General features: G+C 44.6%; 1 protein-coding gene across 2 annotated transcripts in view; it reads left to right on the forward strand.

Annotated features, from left to right (window-relative positions):
- The window catches only part of sirt2 (sirtuin 2 (silent mating type information regulation 2, homolog) 2 (S. cerevisiae)), a 44,742-nt gene that overhangs the window by 25,422 nt on the left and 4,911 nt on the right, over positions 1–14,409 (forward strand). For both annotated transcript variants that reach the window (XM_068018926.1, XM_068018927.1), the window contains 4 exons: positions 3,481–3,557; positions 4,780–4,831; positions 7,571–7,638; positions 11,965–12,031. In XM_068018926.1, the coding sequence (XP_067875027.1) occupies positions 3,481–3,557; positions 4,780–4,831; positions 7,571–7,638; positions 11,965–12,031 (264 nt within the window). The remainder of the gene's footprint in view (positions 1–3,480; positions 3,558–4,779; positions 4,832–7,570; positions 7,639–11,964; positions 12,032–14,409) is intronic.

Raw genomic sequence — 14,409 nt, forward strand, 5'->3', positions numbered from 1 at the left:
GCTTGCTATAGCCAAGGAGGGATTGCTTTGAGTTTTGCTGAAAATTGGCAGCAGGTTTGTTTGTTTTTTTAGCCGTCCACCCTTGAGGAATTATCCCACCGGTTGCCAAGGGCTTGGACTAGGTTCCATTTTCTGGTGGCTTAGGGTGAAGGTTATTTTGTATTTAATTAAATTCCCTTTTTGCACTTGTGTATTTTCTTTGCCTTCCTTTCTGCTCCTCTTCAGCACAATACCGATTTCCGCAGAAAGAGCTAACAGGAGCAGCTCAGGGTGTCTTAGTCAGTGCAGTTTCCACCCCTCCCTCGTAGCCTTCCCACATTCCTACTGAAAATCGGCATCCTCCAGACCTTTCTGTCATCGCTTTGTGCCAACAGGAAGCAGGTGGGGAAAATCGGGCTGTGCCCCGTTCCGGCACTACGTGAAACCTGACTGCCTCGCTGCACTCCAAATACTGTGTGTGCACAAAATGACACACTTAATGAACAGCTTGCATTCATATAGCACCTTTTTAATGTAGTAAAATATCCCAAGGCTTCACAGGAGCATTATCAAACAAAATCTGACACCAAGCCACTGAAGGAGATATCAGGACTGGTAGCCAAAAGCTTGGTCAAAGAGGTAGGTTTTAAGGAAACGTCTTAAGAGGAGGAGAGAGAGGTTTAGGGAGGGAGCTCCAGCATTTAGGGCCCAGGCAGCTGAAGGCACGAACAACTAAGATAAGGTGGCAGCTTTGATCTGAAGCCAGTCACTTTCCGCAAGCAACAACAGCAGGAGCGTGTGTATCCCGAAAGCTTTCCATTGGACTAGTTGGTTTGGACTGATCTGCAGCGGCTCATAATGAAACTCAGCATTGTTTCTTGGAAGTTTGAATGGTATCCCCCTTCTCCAAAGGTGCTGGTTTATTTCTGGGGTACAGGTCAGTGAGTACCTAGCCACCCTCCAGTAAATCGCCTAAATATGCAAGGCAGTAAATGCTGGCAGACTATGGAGGGCATCAGAGCAGATCCCAACCCATCCCCCTTCACCACCTGATTTCCCCCCCCCCCTCTTCCCCCCCCCCCCCCCCCCACCTCATCTCCTCTGTTCTCTTAGCTCAGAGTGTGGAGACATTATTTATGTCGGGAAAATGCCACACCCATGACACAGGACCACGAATTTCAATTGAGATTCCCTCATCAGAGTCTGTGTAATTATGAGTAGAAAAATTTATGATACTCCCAAGTAGAACAGCAAGTAATTTATCACGAAAGTGATCGGACCTACGAAAAAGGGGAATTTGGATCCACCGAGTTACTGTAGTTCAAATTCTGCATAACTGAATTGATATGTAGCAGTGAGCAGTATTTTAAAATTGTCGCAGTGAGTTCCCTTGAAATGAATAAGACAGGAAGCAGCCAGTAAATAAGGCATGGGCAGTGGTGATTTTGAGATATGTTTGAGGTCACTCTGTGCGTGTGTGAGACGTAAATTCTATTATTGGTTTCTCTTCAGGGAATCTGTCTGTGCAGCAGTTTATATTCAGTGAAAAACCTTATTGACCTGCTGTTCCGGTAAAATATGACATTTATCTTAAATTGGTGTCCTCTGGTTACCAACCCTCTGCCAGTGGAAACAGTTGCTCCCCATCTACCCTACTCAGAGGACAATCCCAGTGAAAGAGCTTGGACTGATTGATTTGAGTTCATCCAAAACTCTGCTTACTCTCAGAGCCCATTTACCCATCAGTCCTGTGCTCGCTGACCTACACTGGCACCCGGTTAAGCAGCATCTCAATTTTAAAATTCTCCTCCTTGTTTTCAAATCCCTCCATGGCCTCACCCCTCCCTATCTTTGTAACCTCCTCCAACCCAACAACTCTCTGAGATATCTGCGTTTGTTTAATTCTGGCCTCACGAGCATCCCCGACTTTAATCGCTCCACCATTGGTGACGTACCTTCAGCTGCCTGGGCCCTAAATTCTACAATTCCCTCCCTAAACCTCTCTGCCTCTCTCTCCTCCTTTAAGGCACTCCTTAAAACCTGCCTCTCTTCAAGCTTTTGGCCATCTGCCCTAATATCGCCTTATGTGGCTCAAAGTTTGCTTTATAATGCTCTTGTGAAGTGCCTTGGGGTGTTTAATTATGTTAAAGGCACTATATCAACACAAGTAGTTGCAATTATAAAGTGTCATCGCTCTTTGTAGGGAAGTGGAGTTGCCATCTTGCACACATTAAAGTCACACCAACAGCAATGATGTGAGTGACTAAGCTAATCAGTTTTGATGATGGTGAGTGGGGATGAGTGTTGGCCTAATCACCTGCAGAGCTCCCTGCTCTTCTTCGAAAAAGGTGCCAGGAAATCTTTTATGTCTACTTGAATAGGCAAGCAGGACTTGGTTTAACGTTTCATTCAAAAGGCTGCACTTCTGACAACACAGCTCTCCCTCAGTGCTGCTGCGACCTGTCATTCTAGGTAATGTGCTGGAGTGGGACTTGAACCCACAAACTCTCTAACTCCGAATGCAATAACTGAATCATTGCAATGAGGTGATTGACTGATTAATCCATCCCGTGGTGGTTTTGGGAGAATATTTACTGGGATACTGGTAAAACTATACTTCACCAAATAATTTCTTGAAGTCTTTATCCACTGAACAGAAGGGACTTCATTTCCAAGTACTCTTTCCCACTCTTCATGTCTTTGCTAAGAAGTTAAATAATATATTTAAAAATTATATGTCTAAGCATGCGTCCATTTGTGATATTTGTGTCACATGTTTGTGTTTGCTTTTCCCTATTTTAATTTCTGCTATTCAAATTTCCAATAGTAATGACCTTTGTAATTACACCCTCCCACCTGTGATGGTGCTGTAGTGCAGCTGTTGTGCCTCTCCCAACTCCTTGGACTGTAAGACAAAGAAACTGATCCTCAACCAATCTATGTCTGTGCTTCCCAAATTTCCCAATTGTTTGCGGATTTAATTACAAATAAGTCGAAGTATTATAAATTTAAAAAAGGATAGAGCAGGCGTCTTCAAAATGAGGACAAAATTACATCTGCACGCCCTTGTCTAATTATCCCCTGCCCTCTATTGCTGAAGACTGCACTGAGCCTTCATTATATGCAATGGTAATTACAAAAATAGTTTCCATCTTTTGTTTCACTTCAAGTCTCCAGCCCTAAGGAAAGTTCAGCAAAGTCCACAGTGTGCAGTACCTGTAGCATGTTTCATTTCATTGCATCGAGGGCTTTCTTGGAAGTATTCAAAGGACGTTTGTCAATGACTTATGACACATCTGACATGGGAGCTCCATGTTCCCTTCCCCATTACCCAGGGGCACCCGATCCCTGCATTTAATATATAAATATATTTTTATTTCACAAGGAAATTGTCTTTTATTTTAAATTAAAGACACCAGGTGAGCTAGAAGGAGGTGCTTAATTTGTGTATGGTGTATTTCTTCACCTCCAGTTTAATGAGCACTTCTGTCTTTTGTTCAGGATTTCCCAAAATGTGACCTCCTCATCATCATGGGCACCTCTCTGCAGGTCCAGCCATTTGCATCTCTTGCCAGCAGGTCTGTGCGACCAATCTTTCCTAATTCTTGAGGGGAGGAGAAATGATTGGAAAATCTGTAAATTAGAAATTAAAACTATAAAATGCACCGCAGAGAAGCTTATAGTGCCGAAGGCAGCCATTGGGTCCATTGTATTGGTGTTGGCTCTTTGTTGGGGGAGAGTGGTCATTCAACATCAAAAAAGCAAAGAGGTTAAAAAGAATTAAAGGGGAGGTTAGAATGTGACATCCCTTAAATACTCTTCAAAACGGATTAGATAGTTGTCTGAAAAAAGGAATGTTAAAGGGCATGTGGAGCGAGTAGGAGAGTGGAGTTAGACTAGGTGGCTTGTGTGTAGAAAAACACTGGTACAGGCTTAATGTAACGTGTTGGAAGGTCCTGTAATTATTGGGCAAGGGCATTAAGGGTTATGGAAGCAGCGCGGGTAGGTGGAGGTGAGATACAGATAAGCCATGATCTGGTTAAATGGCAGAGAAGGTCAAGAGGTGAAATGGCCTCCTCCTCTTTCTATATTCTACGATATCTCAGTGTTTCAAGTAGAAAAACCTAGAAGTGAAAGTCCAGTGTCTAACCCACTGCCCACAGCTGTTCTAACAGTGGATTTCTAGTTAAAATGCTGATCTTTTTTTCAAACATTGTTGATCTTGCTGCATGTTTCCATTTTCCCCTTCCTCCTACTTTATAATGTTTTGGTTTTACACTTAGCTTTGGTTCTGAATGTGCCTCCTAATCCAGTATAACCTCCCCTGCTGTGGTTATATATCATCACTGGGTCACAATCCTGGAACTCCCCTACCTAACAGCACTGTGGCAACACGCACCACAGCAGACTGAGAAGGCAGCTCACCACCACCTTCTCAAAGGGGTGACTAGTGATGGGCAACAAACACTGACCTTGCCAGCGATGCCCACATCCCAAGAATGAACATTTTAAAAAAAAGCAGTGCCCAAACTCAGCCAACACAGGACAGACCTAGGAATAAAACAGGAACCTACCTCTCTAGGATTCTGCAAGCTTTATTTGAAGGTTTTCTTGTGGTATTTGATCAGAGATGTGTAGAAGGGTGAGCTGCTACCCACAGAGCTGACTTAATCACTTGAAATAGATCTGATTTGAGTCTGTACTGCTGCTAGTGGCACTGCAGGAAGTTGGGATATTATGATGTGTCCTGTGGTTCACAAGGGTATAGTGCTAATGATGCTTTCTTCCTCTCTCACCCAGGGTGTCTGATGCAACACCAAGACTTCTCATTAACAAGGAAACCACTCGTCAGGTGGGTGCCAGCACTGGAAATGCTCCATTTCCAACTTGGCTAGCTAACCTTTTATTAACTCTATTCTATCCCCTATCATCCCACACTGAAACTGAAAGGTTATCAAGTGTAGTGGTTAGAGAGAGAGAGAGACCTTGCATTTCTATAGCGCCTTTCACAATCTCCAGACGTCCCAAAGCTCTTTACAGTCAATGACGTATTTTTGAACTGCTAGAATGTAGAGAAATGAGACAGCCAATTTGTGCGCAGCAAGCAATGTGATTATGACTGGATAATCTGATTTTTTTTGTGTGTGATGTTGGTTGAGGGGTAATTGTTGGGCTGGGAAACCAGCACAACTCCCCTGCTCTTCTTCGAATAATGCCGTAGAATCTTTTATATCCGCCTGAAAGGGCAGACGGGGCCTCAGAGTAACGTCCCATCCAAAAGGCGGTACCTCTGGCAGTACAGCATTCCCTCTGTACTGCACTGGGAGTGTTGGTCTAGACTGTATGTTTAAGTCTCTGCAGCGAGTCCTGAACCCAGGAGGTTCTCACCCAGAGGAGACAATGCTATTCACTGAGCCACAGCTGATACTGTACTGGATGAACAGTGCAGGGATCGTGTGATTACCCATGGCATATTGTGAAATTGAATTTTATATGTCTGGTAATTTGTGCAATAGCTCCAGTAAAATGACTCTGACAGCTGCTGGACTGTTGTAAAAACCCTCATGGTTCATTAATACCCTTCAGGAAAGGGATCTTGCAATCTGTACCCAGTCTGGCCTACATGTGTCTCTTCATATCCCCACTTCTGTAAACTTATTACTTCGCCTTCTCTGCATGGCTCAAAATTATAAAGGCTTTTTAAAAAGAGGAAACCAGTTAAATGCACGACAGAGAAAGGAATTGAAGGTTATGCTGCTAGAGTAGGTGGAGACTTGTGTGTAGGGCGGCGCAGTGGTTAGCACCGCAGCCTCACAGCTCCAGGGACCTGGGTTCGATTCTGGGTACTGCCTGTGTGGAGTTTGCAAGTTCTCCCTGTGTCTGCGTGGGTTTCCTCCGGGTGCTCCGGTTTCCTCCCACATGCCAAAGACTTGCAGGTTGATAGGTTAATTGGCCATTATAAATTGCCCCTAGTATAGGTAGGTGGTAGGGAAATATATAGGGACAGGTGGGGATGTGATAGGAATATGGGATTAGTGTAGGATTAGTATAAATGGGTGGTTGATGGTCGGCACAGACTCGGTGGGCCGAAGGGCCTGTTTCTGTGCTGTAAATTTTGTGTTTCAATGAAGGAAAGGAGGGGAAACTATTTCCACTGGCAGGAGGGTTGGTAGCCAGAGGACACAGCATGAAGATAATCAGCAAAACAACTAGAGGGGAAATGAGGCAAATTTTTTTTAACACAGCGAGTTGTGATCTGGAACGCACTGCCTGACAGCACGGTGGAAGCAGATTCAATAGTAACTTGCAAAAAAGGAATGTGAATTTGAAAAGGAAGGGGCAGGAGGAGCTGGCACAGGCACAGTAGGCAGAATGGCCTCCTTCTGTGCTGTTTCATTCTCTGACTCTGCTCCTGATCAGCTGCCCTCTGATACCTTATTGAAATGGCCATTCATTGTGTTCTCACCCTGTGCCAATATGCACCCACTTTTAGCAGGATCGTGACCAGGAGTAGTAAAGGCCTGTTCAGGTCGGGAAAAAGAACCCAACCCGAACCCGACTGAACCACAATGGACCCGAGCCCGACCCGGCCTGAGTCCCTCCGACTTTGCCCCGACCCCGACTCGCCCCGACTCAACCCGACCTGACCGGACCCGACCATCCCTTTCATACCTTCCGACTCGGAACCTCCAGGAAGCTGCAGCGCATGTGTGATGACATCATAGTGACATCATCGCGCACTGCGCAGACGCTGTTTCGTCCCGGACTCCCAGCTCGGGTGAATTTTTTTAATTTCAGTACTTACCAGCAGAGCACTTACCATGTGTGTCCGGCCCGACCTGACCCGAGCCTGAAAGCCGGAGCTGGAAGAGGGGCCCAACCCAACCCAAACCCGACACATGTCGTCAGGTCCCGTCTGGTCTGGGTCAGGTAGCAGGCCTTTAAGGAGCAGGTAGTTTGGCTGATGTCTTTCTTCCTACCCTGGTGCTGAGACCAATTGATGTTAATGTCAGGAAGCAGAAAGCATAGTGGAAATCTGGAACTCTCCCCTCTCAAGAAATTTCAGAACAGAGATTGATAGATCTTTGTTAAGTAAGGTTGTTAAGGGACATATCTGGGGGACACAGATTGAAGGTTTTGGGTAAGAACTGCAGGGGGTGGTAATGACCTGGAACTCGCTGCCCATGAGGGTGGTGGAAGTGGAGACGATCAATGACTTCAAGGGGAAGTTGGATGGGCACCTGAGAGAAATAGACTTGCAGGGCTACGGGGATTGAGCTGGGGAGTGGGACTCTGTGGAGAGCCAGCACAGACTCTGGGCCGAATGGCTGCCTTTTGTGCCATAGATAACATTATGACTCTATATAGAATCAAGGCGGGTAAAAGGAGCTGAGATACAAGTCAGTCATGATTTAATTGAATGGCAGTGCAGGCTCAAAGGGCCGAATGGCCTGCTCCTGCTTCTATGGTCCTTAGTACGGATTGTAACTCAAACCCCGAGATCTGTTCTGTGTGGGTCTGTGCAACATCTTTTCCCAGTGCAAACCATTTCTTGCTATAATATAACTGAACTGATTTTTCTTCCCTTCAGGGTGACCCTGTGATGGCATTACTAGGACTTGGAAATTCACTTGACTTTGATTCAGAGAAAGCCTACAGGCAAGTTTGTGTAAAAATAATGATTCACATACATACATTCATTAATACTGTGCTGCACCCTTGGTACAAGAATATTTCAGGTTTTTTTTTCCCATTTGGATATTAACCTGAAGTTACCAAGAGTGGATTTGGAAAGTTACCAAATGAGTAGATGCTCTGGGAAGCAAGATAGTGGAGCATAAATAGATGTCAGGGTTCCATAAATAAAGAGGTTAGAGCAAAAACAAGGTTTAAAAGAAGAGGGACTGCAAAACAAAACTAGGGAGATAAGAAAAGACTCTGTGACTCTATAAGTGTAGGAGGGAAACTAGAGCCACATTAGATAATCTAAAAGAAGGAGTATGAAAGTAGAAAGGAACAGAAGCTTTCATAAGCAGAACGTTACCACAGTTTGGGTTTCCTTCCAGAGGGACAGATATGTTTGTCTTGGCAGTGGTTAACAAATGGATTGATTCCTGGGATTGAGAGGGTTGTTGTGCATGGAGAGATTAAGTAGAACGGGCCTATGTTCTCTGGAGTTTAGAAGAATGGATGGTGATCTCATTGAAACATATAAAATTCTGAGAGGCTGGAGAGACTAGAAATAGGGGGCATCGTCTTAGGATAAGGGGACAGCCATTTAGGACTGAGATGAGGAGAAATTTCTTCACTCAGGGTTCTGAATCTTTGGAATTCTCTATCCCAGAGGGCTGTGGATTCTCAGTCAGTGAGTATGTTCAAGACAGAGATCAAGTGTACTTGTCCATAGATCACTGAAGGCAGCAGCACAGGTAGTTAAGGTGGTTAGGAAGGCATATGGGATACTTGCCTTTATTAGCCAAGGCATAGAATATAAGAGCAGGGAGGTTATGATTGAGCTGTATAAAACGCTTGTTAGGCCACAGCTGGAGTACTGTGTACAGTTCTGGGCACCACACCAAAGGAAGGATGTGATTGCACTGGAGAGGGTGCAGAGGAGATTCACCAGGATGTTGCCTAGGCTGGAACATTTCAGCTATGAAGAGAGACTGGATAGGCTAGGGTTGTTTTCCTTAGAAAAGAGAAGGATGAGGGGGGACACGATTGAGGTATACAAAATCATGAGGGGCATTGATAGGTTAGATAGGAAGAGACTTTTTCCCTTAGCGGAGGGGTCAATAACCAGGGGGCATAGATTTAAGGTAAGGGGCAGGAGGTTTAGAGGGGATTTGAGGGAAAAGTTTTTCACTCAGAGGCTGGTTGGAATCTGAAACACACTGCCTGAAGATGTGGTTGAGGCAGGAACCCTCACAACATTTAAGAAGTATTTAGATGAGCACTTGAAACGCCATAGCATACAAGGCTATGGGCCAAGTGCTGCAAAATGGGACTAGAATAGTTAGGTGCTTGATGGCCGGCACAGACACGATGGGCCGAAGGGCCTGTTTCTGTGCTGTATGACTCTAAGCAAATCAAGGGACATGGAGATAGAGTGGGAATGTGGAGTTGACAGAGGATCAGCCATATGCCCCACCCCTTCTCTTTTTCTTGCCACCTTAAATAAAAGGCTAGTAAAAATGATTGCAACCACCTAGAGACTAAAGGGGTGATCATGTACTTGAGGATAAGGAAATAGTGGAGATAATGAGTATTTCACTTCGGTTTTTGCAAAGGTAGTTAAAAGTAGACTGTAAGAGTATCTGAGATGCGGAAGGGTGACAACTGGAGATAAGTATTTTAAAAGAAAGTGTAATGAACAAGGGTTAAATAGACTAAAAGTAGAAAAGTCACCAGGCCCGGATGGTATCCATCCCAGAACACTGAAGGAGGTTGGAGAAGAGGTAGTGGAAGCTCGCTACAATTCTCCAAATGAATGCTTTGTAAATGAAAAAGGTGTCAAAGAACTGGAGGGAGGCAAATTATTTAAGAAAGGGAAAAAGGGGAAAGCCACAAAATCATAGAAGAGTCTGATTTAGTTGTGGTGAGTTAATAACGTCGGATGATTAGGATAGTCAGCCTGGATTTATAAAGGGATGGTCGTGCTTGACTGAACTTTTTTGCAGCAGTCGAAAGGTTAAAGAGGATGGAGTTGTACATACAGGTTTTAAGGGAGTGCACGCAAGACTTGTGAACAAATTAAGGAAAGTGTATACGTACAGATAGATGGGTGGCAATAGGACAGAAAGGGGAAATGATAAGGGTAAATAGATTTTTCTTTGCAAATTGGCAGGATGGAGTGCAGCTGGGATCTTGCTTGTTTTCCATTTGTAGAAATAATCTGAACACCATGCACAAGAGGAATGATTTTTTAAGTCTGCAGATAATAAAATAGCAAAATGAGGAAGAATGCAATGGAAAACGGGAATAGGTTTGCAGAATGGCAAAGTGGTGTCGGCTGCAGTTCAATACAGAGAAATGGGAAGTAGTTCACTTTGTGGGGGATGGAGGGGAAAGGACAGTGAAAGGAAGTATACGAATTAATATTCTTAACCGTGGAGGAACTGATAGATCTTGGTGTACTGATACGTGGATCTTTACAGACAGGTGGAATAGGCCATTAAAAAAAGCAAATGAGATTCTTGGCTGCATAAGCAGGGGCATTGAATATAAAAGTAAGTTAGTGATGTTGCATTTGTTAACTACCTCGGTCAGGACACAGTTCGGAGTGTTGTGTGCTCCTTTGGGTACCTTTATTATTGATGGCAAGGAAAGGATATACTCTAGATTTGAGAGAATGATGCTTGGAAATTCATTTGAATCCTAGAATCTTGCAGCACAAAAGGAGGCCATTCTGCCCTTCATGCCTGTGCTGGCTCTTTGAAAGCGCAATCCATTAGTTCCACTCCCTTGCCCTGTCCCCCATGGTCCTGCAATTTTAGTTTTCACCCTTCAATTATTTATCCAATTCCCTATTAAGAGTTAATATTGAACCTGCTTCCCTTTTAAGCAGTGCATTCCAGACCATCATAACTTTCTGCGTTTAAAAAAAAAAAAGCCTCACCTCACCTCTGGCCCTTTTTTCCAATTACCTGAAATTTGTGTCCCCTGGTTAGAGAGTGGTGAGAATGTGGAACTTGCTATCACATGAGCGTTTGAGGTGAATAGAGTTGATGCATTTCAGAGGAAGCTTGATAAACACATGAGATAGAAAAGAATAGGTTATGCTCATGGGGTGAGATGACGTAGGCTGGGAGCATAACCAGCAGCACAGACTAGTCGGGCTGGATGGCCTGTTTTTGTACTGTCAATTCTGTGTATTGCTGGCCTTGAGTTGAATGGAATTCAGCTTCAGAATGCTTTGCTTTCAAATTGTCATGATGACGAGAAAACCTTTACCCTATCTATTATTCTTTAGATAAACCATCCAACCCCTTTGGTTAGATTCTAGTTACACTCAGTATATATCATCCTATTCATTTTTTCTCCAGCTTGTATCCTCACTGTGTTGAAGTCCAGACTCGTTGGACAATCTCCTACCCGTAATGTTTCCCAGCACTTCGAAGCTGTGCACCTCCCGTCCTCCTCCAATCTTCTACAGCCTAGAGCGTTTTGAAATCCCGAGTTTGGTGTCCAAAAGCCACTCATGGGTTTGTCCCATCTTCTGTCCTACTCTCTTTCAACCTGCTCAGTATCCTGTACTGTGGATCTTGGCCTTTCATTAAGGTTTTTGAATCATCTATTACATTTTTTTTGCACATCCGTCTGTCGCTGTCGAAGTGGCAGTTATGATAAAGGAGTAAAAGAAGCTTCATTGGAATGAAGCACATTGCAAACTGAGTGCCGCTGCTGGGATCGTCTTTCAAGCCAGCAACACCTCGATTTTTTTTTTAAATTCTCCTTGCTTTTAAATCCCTCCTAGCCCTCACCCCGCCCTATCTCTGTAACCCTCCTCCAGCCCCACAACCCTCTGAGGTCTTGGCACTCCTCCAAATCTGGCCTCTTGTGCATTCCCGATTTTCATTGCTTCCCCCATTGCCTGTCGTGCTTTCAGCTGCCTGACCCTAAGCCCGGGAATTCTGTCTTTTATCCTCTCTGCTTTACCCTCCTCCTTTAACACGCTCCTTAAAATCTACCTCTTTGACCAAGCTTTCGGTCAGCTGTCCTAATATCTTCCTATGTAGCTCAGTGTCAAATTTTGTTTGATAACGCTCCTGTGAAATGCCTTGGGACATTAAAGGCTCTATATAAATGCAAGTTGTTGTTTGATTGGTGCAGATTGCATCGGGATGGAATGTTCCTTGTCATACCAATCTTTCTATATCTCCAATCAACAGTATGTAGGCCAAATGATACAGATGGGTTTGGTTTTACTGGGATGTCCCACAGGTTACTTCTGTGCCCTGAAATTGTACCTTTTTGTCTCAGCAGGGATGTGGCTTACGTGGGTTCATGTGATGATGGCTGTCTTGCTCTCGCTGATCTGCTGGGTTGGAAGGTACTATAATATTTCTTTTACACCTCATCTCCCTTCCCCCACCCACTGTACCTCAGTCTCGGGCCAATACGGGTGATGGCTAGTCACGACAATATCGCTGCAGGAGTTCCTCAGGGTAGTGTCCTAGGCCCAACCATCTTCAACTGCTTCATCAGTAACCTTCCCTCCATCATAATGTCAGAAGTGAAGATTTTTGCTGAGGATTGTACGATGTTCGCGGAACATCGCAACTTCACGGATACTGAAGCAGTCTGTGTCCATATCTAGCAAGACCTGGACTAGATTTAGGCTTGGGCTGATAAGTGGCACATGAGTGTCAGGCAATGATCATCTCCAACAAGAGAGAATCCAATCATTTCCCCTTGACCTTCAATGGCATTACCATCACTGTTGTTAAATTCCAGAAAGCTGGTTTTGAAAGGATGATGCTGGAGCCTATCTTTACTCAGTTTCACATTAATTGTACAGAGTAAAAAGGATTAGAAACAAGTAGCTCCTCACTCACACCCTCCCCCAGTCTCAGTGTCTCCTTATAAGTGCTCAAGTAAGACCCCAATTAACACCCTCAACCTGCATATAATTAGACAATTGATGCACAATTAACAACTGAATCCTCCACCATCTACATCTTGCGAGGGGTTACCGTTGACCAGAAACTTAACTGGACCAACCATATAAAATTTGTGGCTACAAGAGCAGGTCAGAGGTTGGGAATTCTGCAGCGAGTAACTCACCTCCTGACTCCCCAAAGCCTGTCCACCATCTACAAGGCACAGGTCAGGAGTGTGTTGCAATACTCGCCACTTGCCTGGGTGAGTGCAGCTCCAACAACACTCAAGAAGCTCAACACCATCCAGGACAAAGCAGCCTGATTGACTGGCACTCCATCCACCACCTTAAACATTCACTCCCTCTCTCGCTACTTATCTGTTTCCCTTAATGTCTTTAAAAACTTCAATCAAATCACCCCTTCTAAATTCCAGGGAATACAGCTCTAGTTTGTGTAGCCTCTCCTCGTAATTTAACCCTTGAAGTCCAGGTATCATTCCAGTACATTTACACTGCACTCCCTCCAAAGTCAATATATCCTTCCTAAGGTGTGATACCCAGAACTGCTCACAGTAACTCCAGGTGTGATGTAACCAGGGCTTTGTATAGCTGAAGCATGACTTCTACCCCCTTGTTTTCTAGTTCTCTAAATATAAAGGCCGTCATTCCATTAGGGTTTGTAATTATTGTCTATAGCTGAAGTCGATAGTTAAGGCATGTTTTGGGGGCAGGATAGAGCGAGCTTTACTCTGATAGGAGGCAGAGGGTGGTAGTGGAGGGTTGTTTTTCAGATTGGAGGCTGGTGACCAGTGGTGTGCCGCAGGGATCGGTGCTGCGCCCTCTGTTGTCATATATATCAGTGACTTGGATGAGAATGTAGGGGGCAAGATTAGTAAATTTGCAGATGAAACCGAAATTGGTGGTTTAGTGGACAGTGAAGAAGGTTGTCTAAAGTTACAACAGGATATAGATCAACTGGGAAAGTGGGCAAGGGATTGGCAAATGAAATTTAATGCAGACAAGTGCGAAGTGATGCATTTTGGGAAGTTAAACCAGGGCAGGACATATACAGTGAATGGCAGGGTCCTGGGGAGTGTTGCTGAGCAGAGAGACCTTGGGGTGCAAGTACATAGCTCCCTGAAAGTGGCAACACAGGTAGACAGGGTGGTGAAGAAGGCGTATGGCATGCTTGCCTTCATCGACCGAGGCATTGAGTACAAGAGTTGGAATACAGTTGTACATAATGTTGGTTAGGCCGCATTTGGAATACTGTGTGCAGTTCTGGTCGCTGCACTACAGGAAAGATGTGATTAAGCTAGAGAGGGTGCAGAAAAGATTCACAAGGATGTTGCCTGGTTTGGAGGGCTTGGGTTATAAAGAGAAATTGGATAGGCTGGGTCTGTTTTCCCTGGAGCGAAGGAGGCTGAGAGGGGACATGATAGAGGTATATAAAATTATGAGAGGCAAAGATAGGGTGGATAGCCAGAGTTTGTTTCCTGTGGTAGGGGTGATTAAAACTAGAGGGCATAGATTTAAAGTGAGAGGGAGGAAGTTTAAAGGGGATCAAAGGGGTAAATTTTTCACACAAGGAATAGTGGGTATCTGGAATGAGCTGCCAGAGGAGGTGGTGGAGGCAGGAACAGTAGCAACATTTAAGAGGCATCTGGTCAGGTACTTGAATGAGCAAGGCATAGAGGGATATGGAATTAATGCAGGCAGGTGGGATTAGTATAGATGGGCATTATGGTTGGCATGGACGCAGTGGGCCGAAGGGCCTGTTTCTTTGCTGTATAACTCTACGAGTGACTGGAGTCTTTTTTTTTTGGTAG

Source organism: Heterodontus francisci, chromosome 40 (genome assembly GCF_036365525.1).
Source record: "Heterodontus francisci isolate sHetFra1 chromosome 40, sHetFra1.hap1, whole genome shotgun sequence".
Classification (NCBI taxonomy): domain Eukaryota; kingdom Metazoa; phylum Chordata; class Chondrichthyes; order Heterodontiformes; family Heterodontidae; genus Heterodontus; species Heterodontus francisci.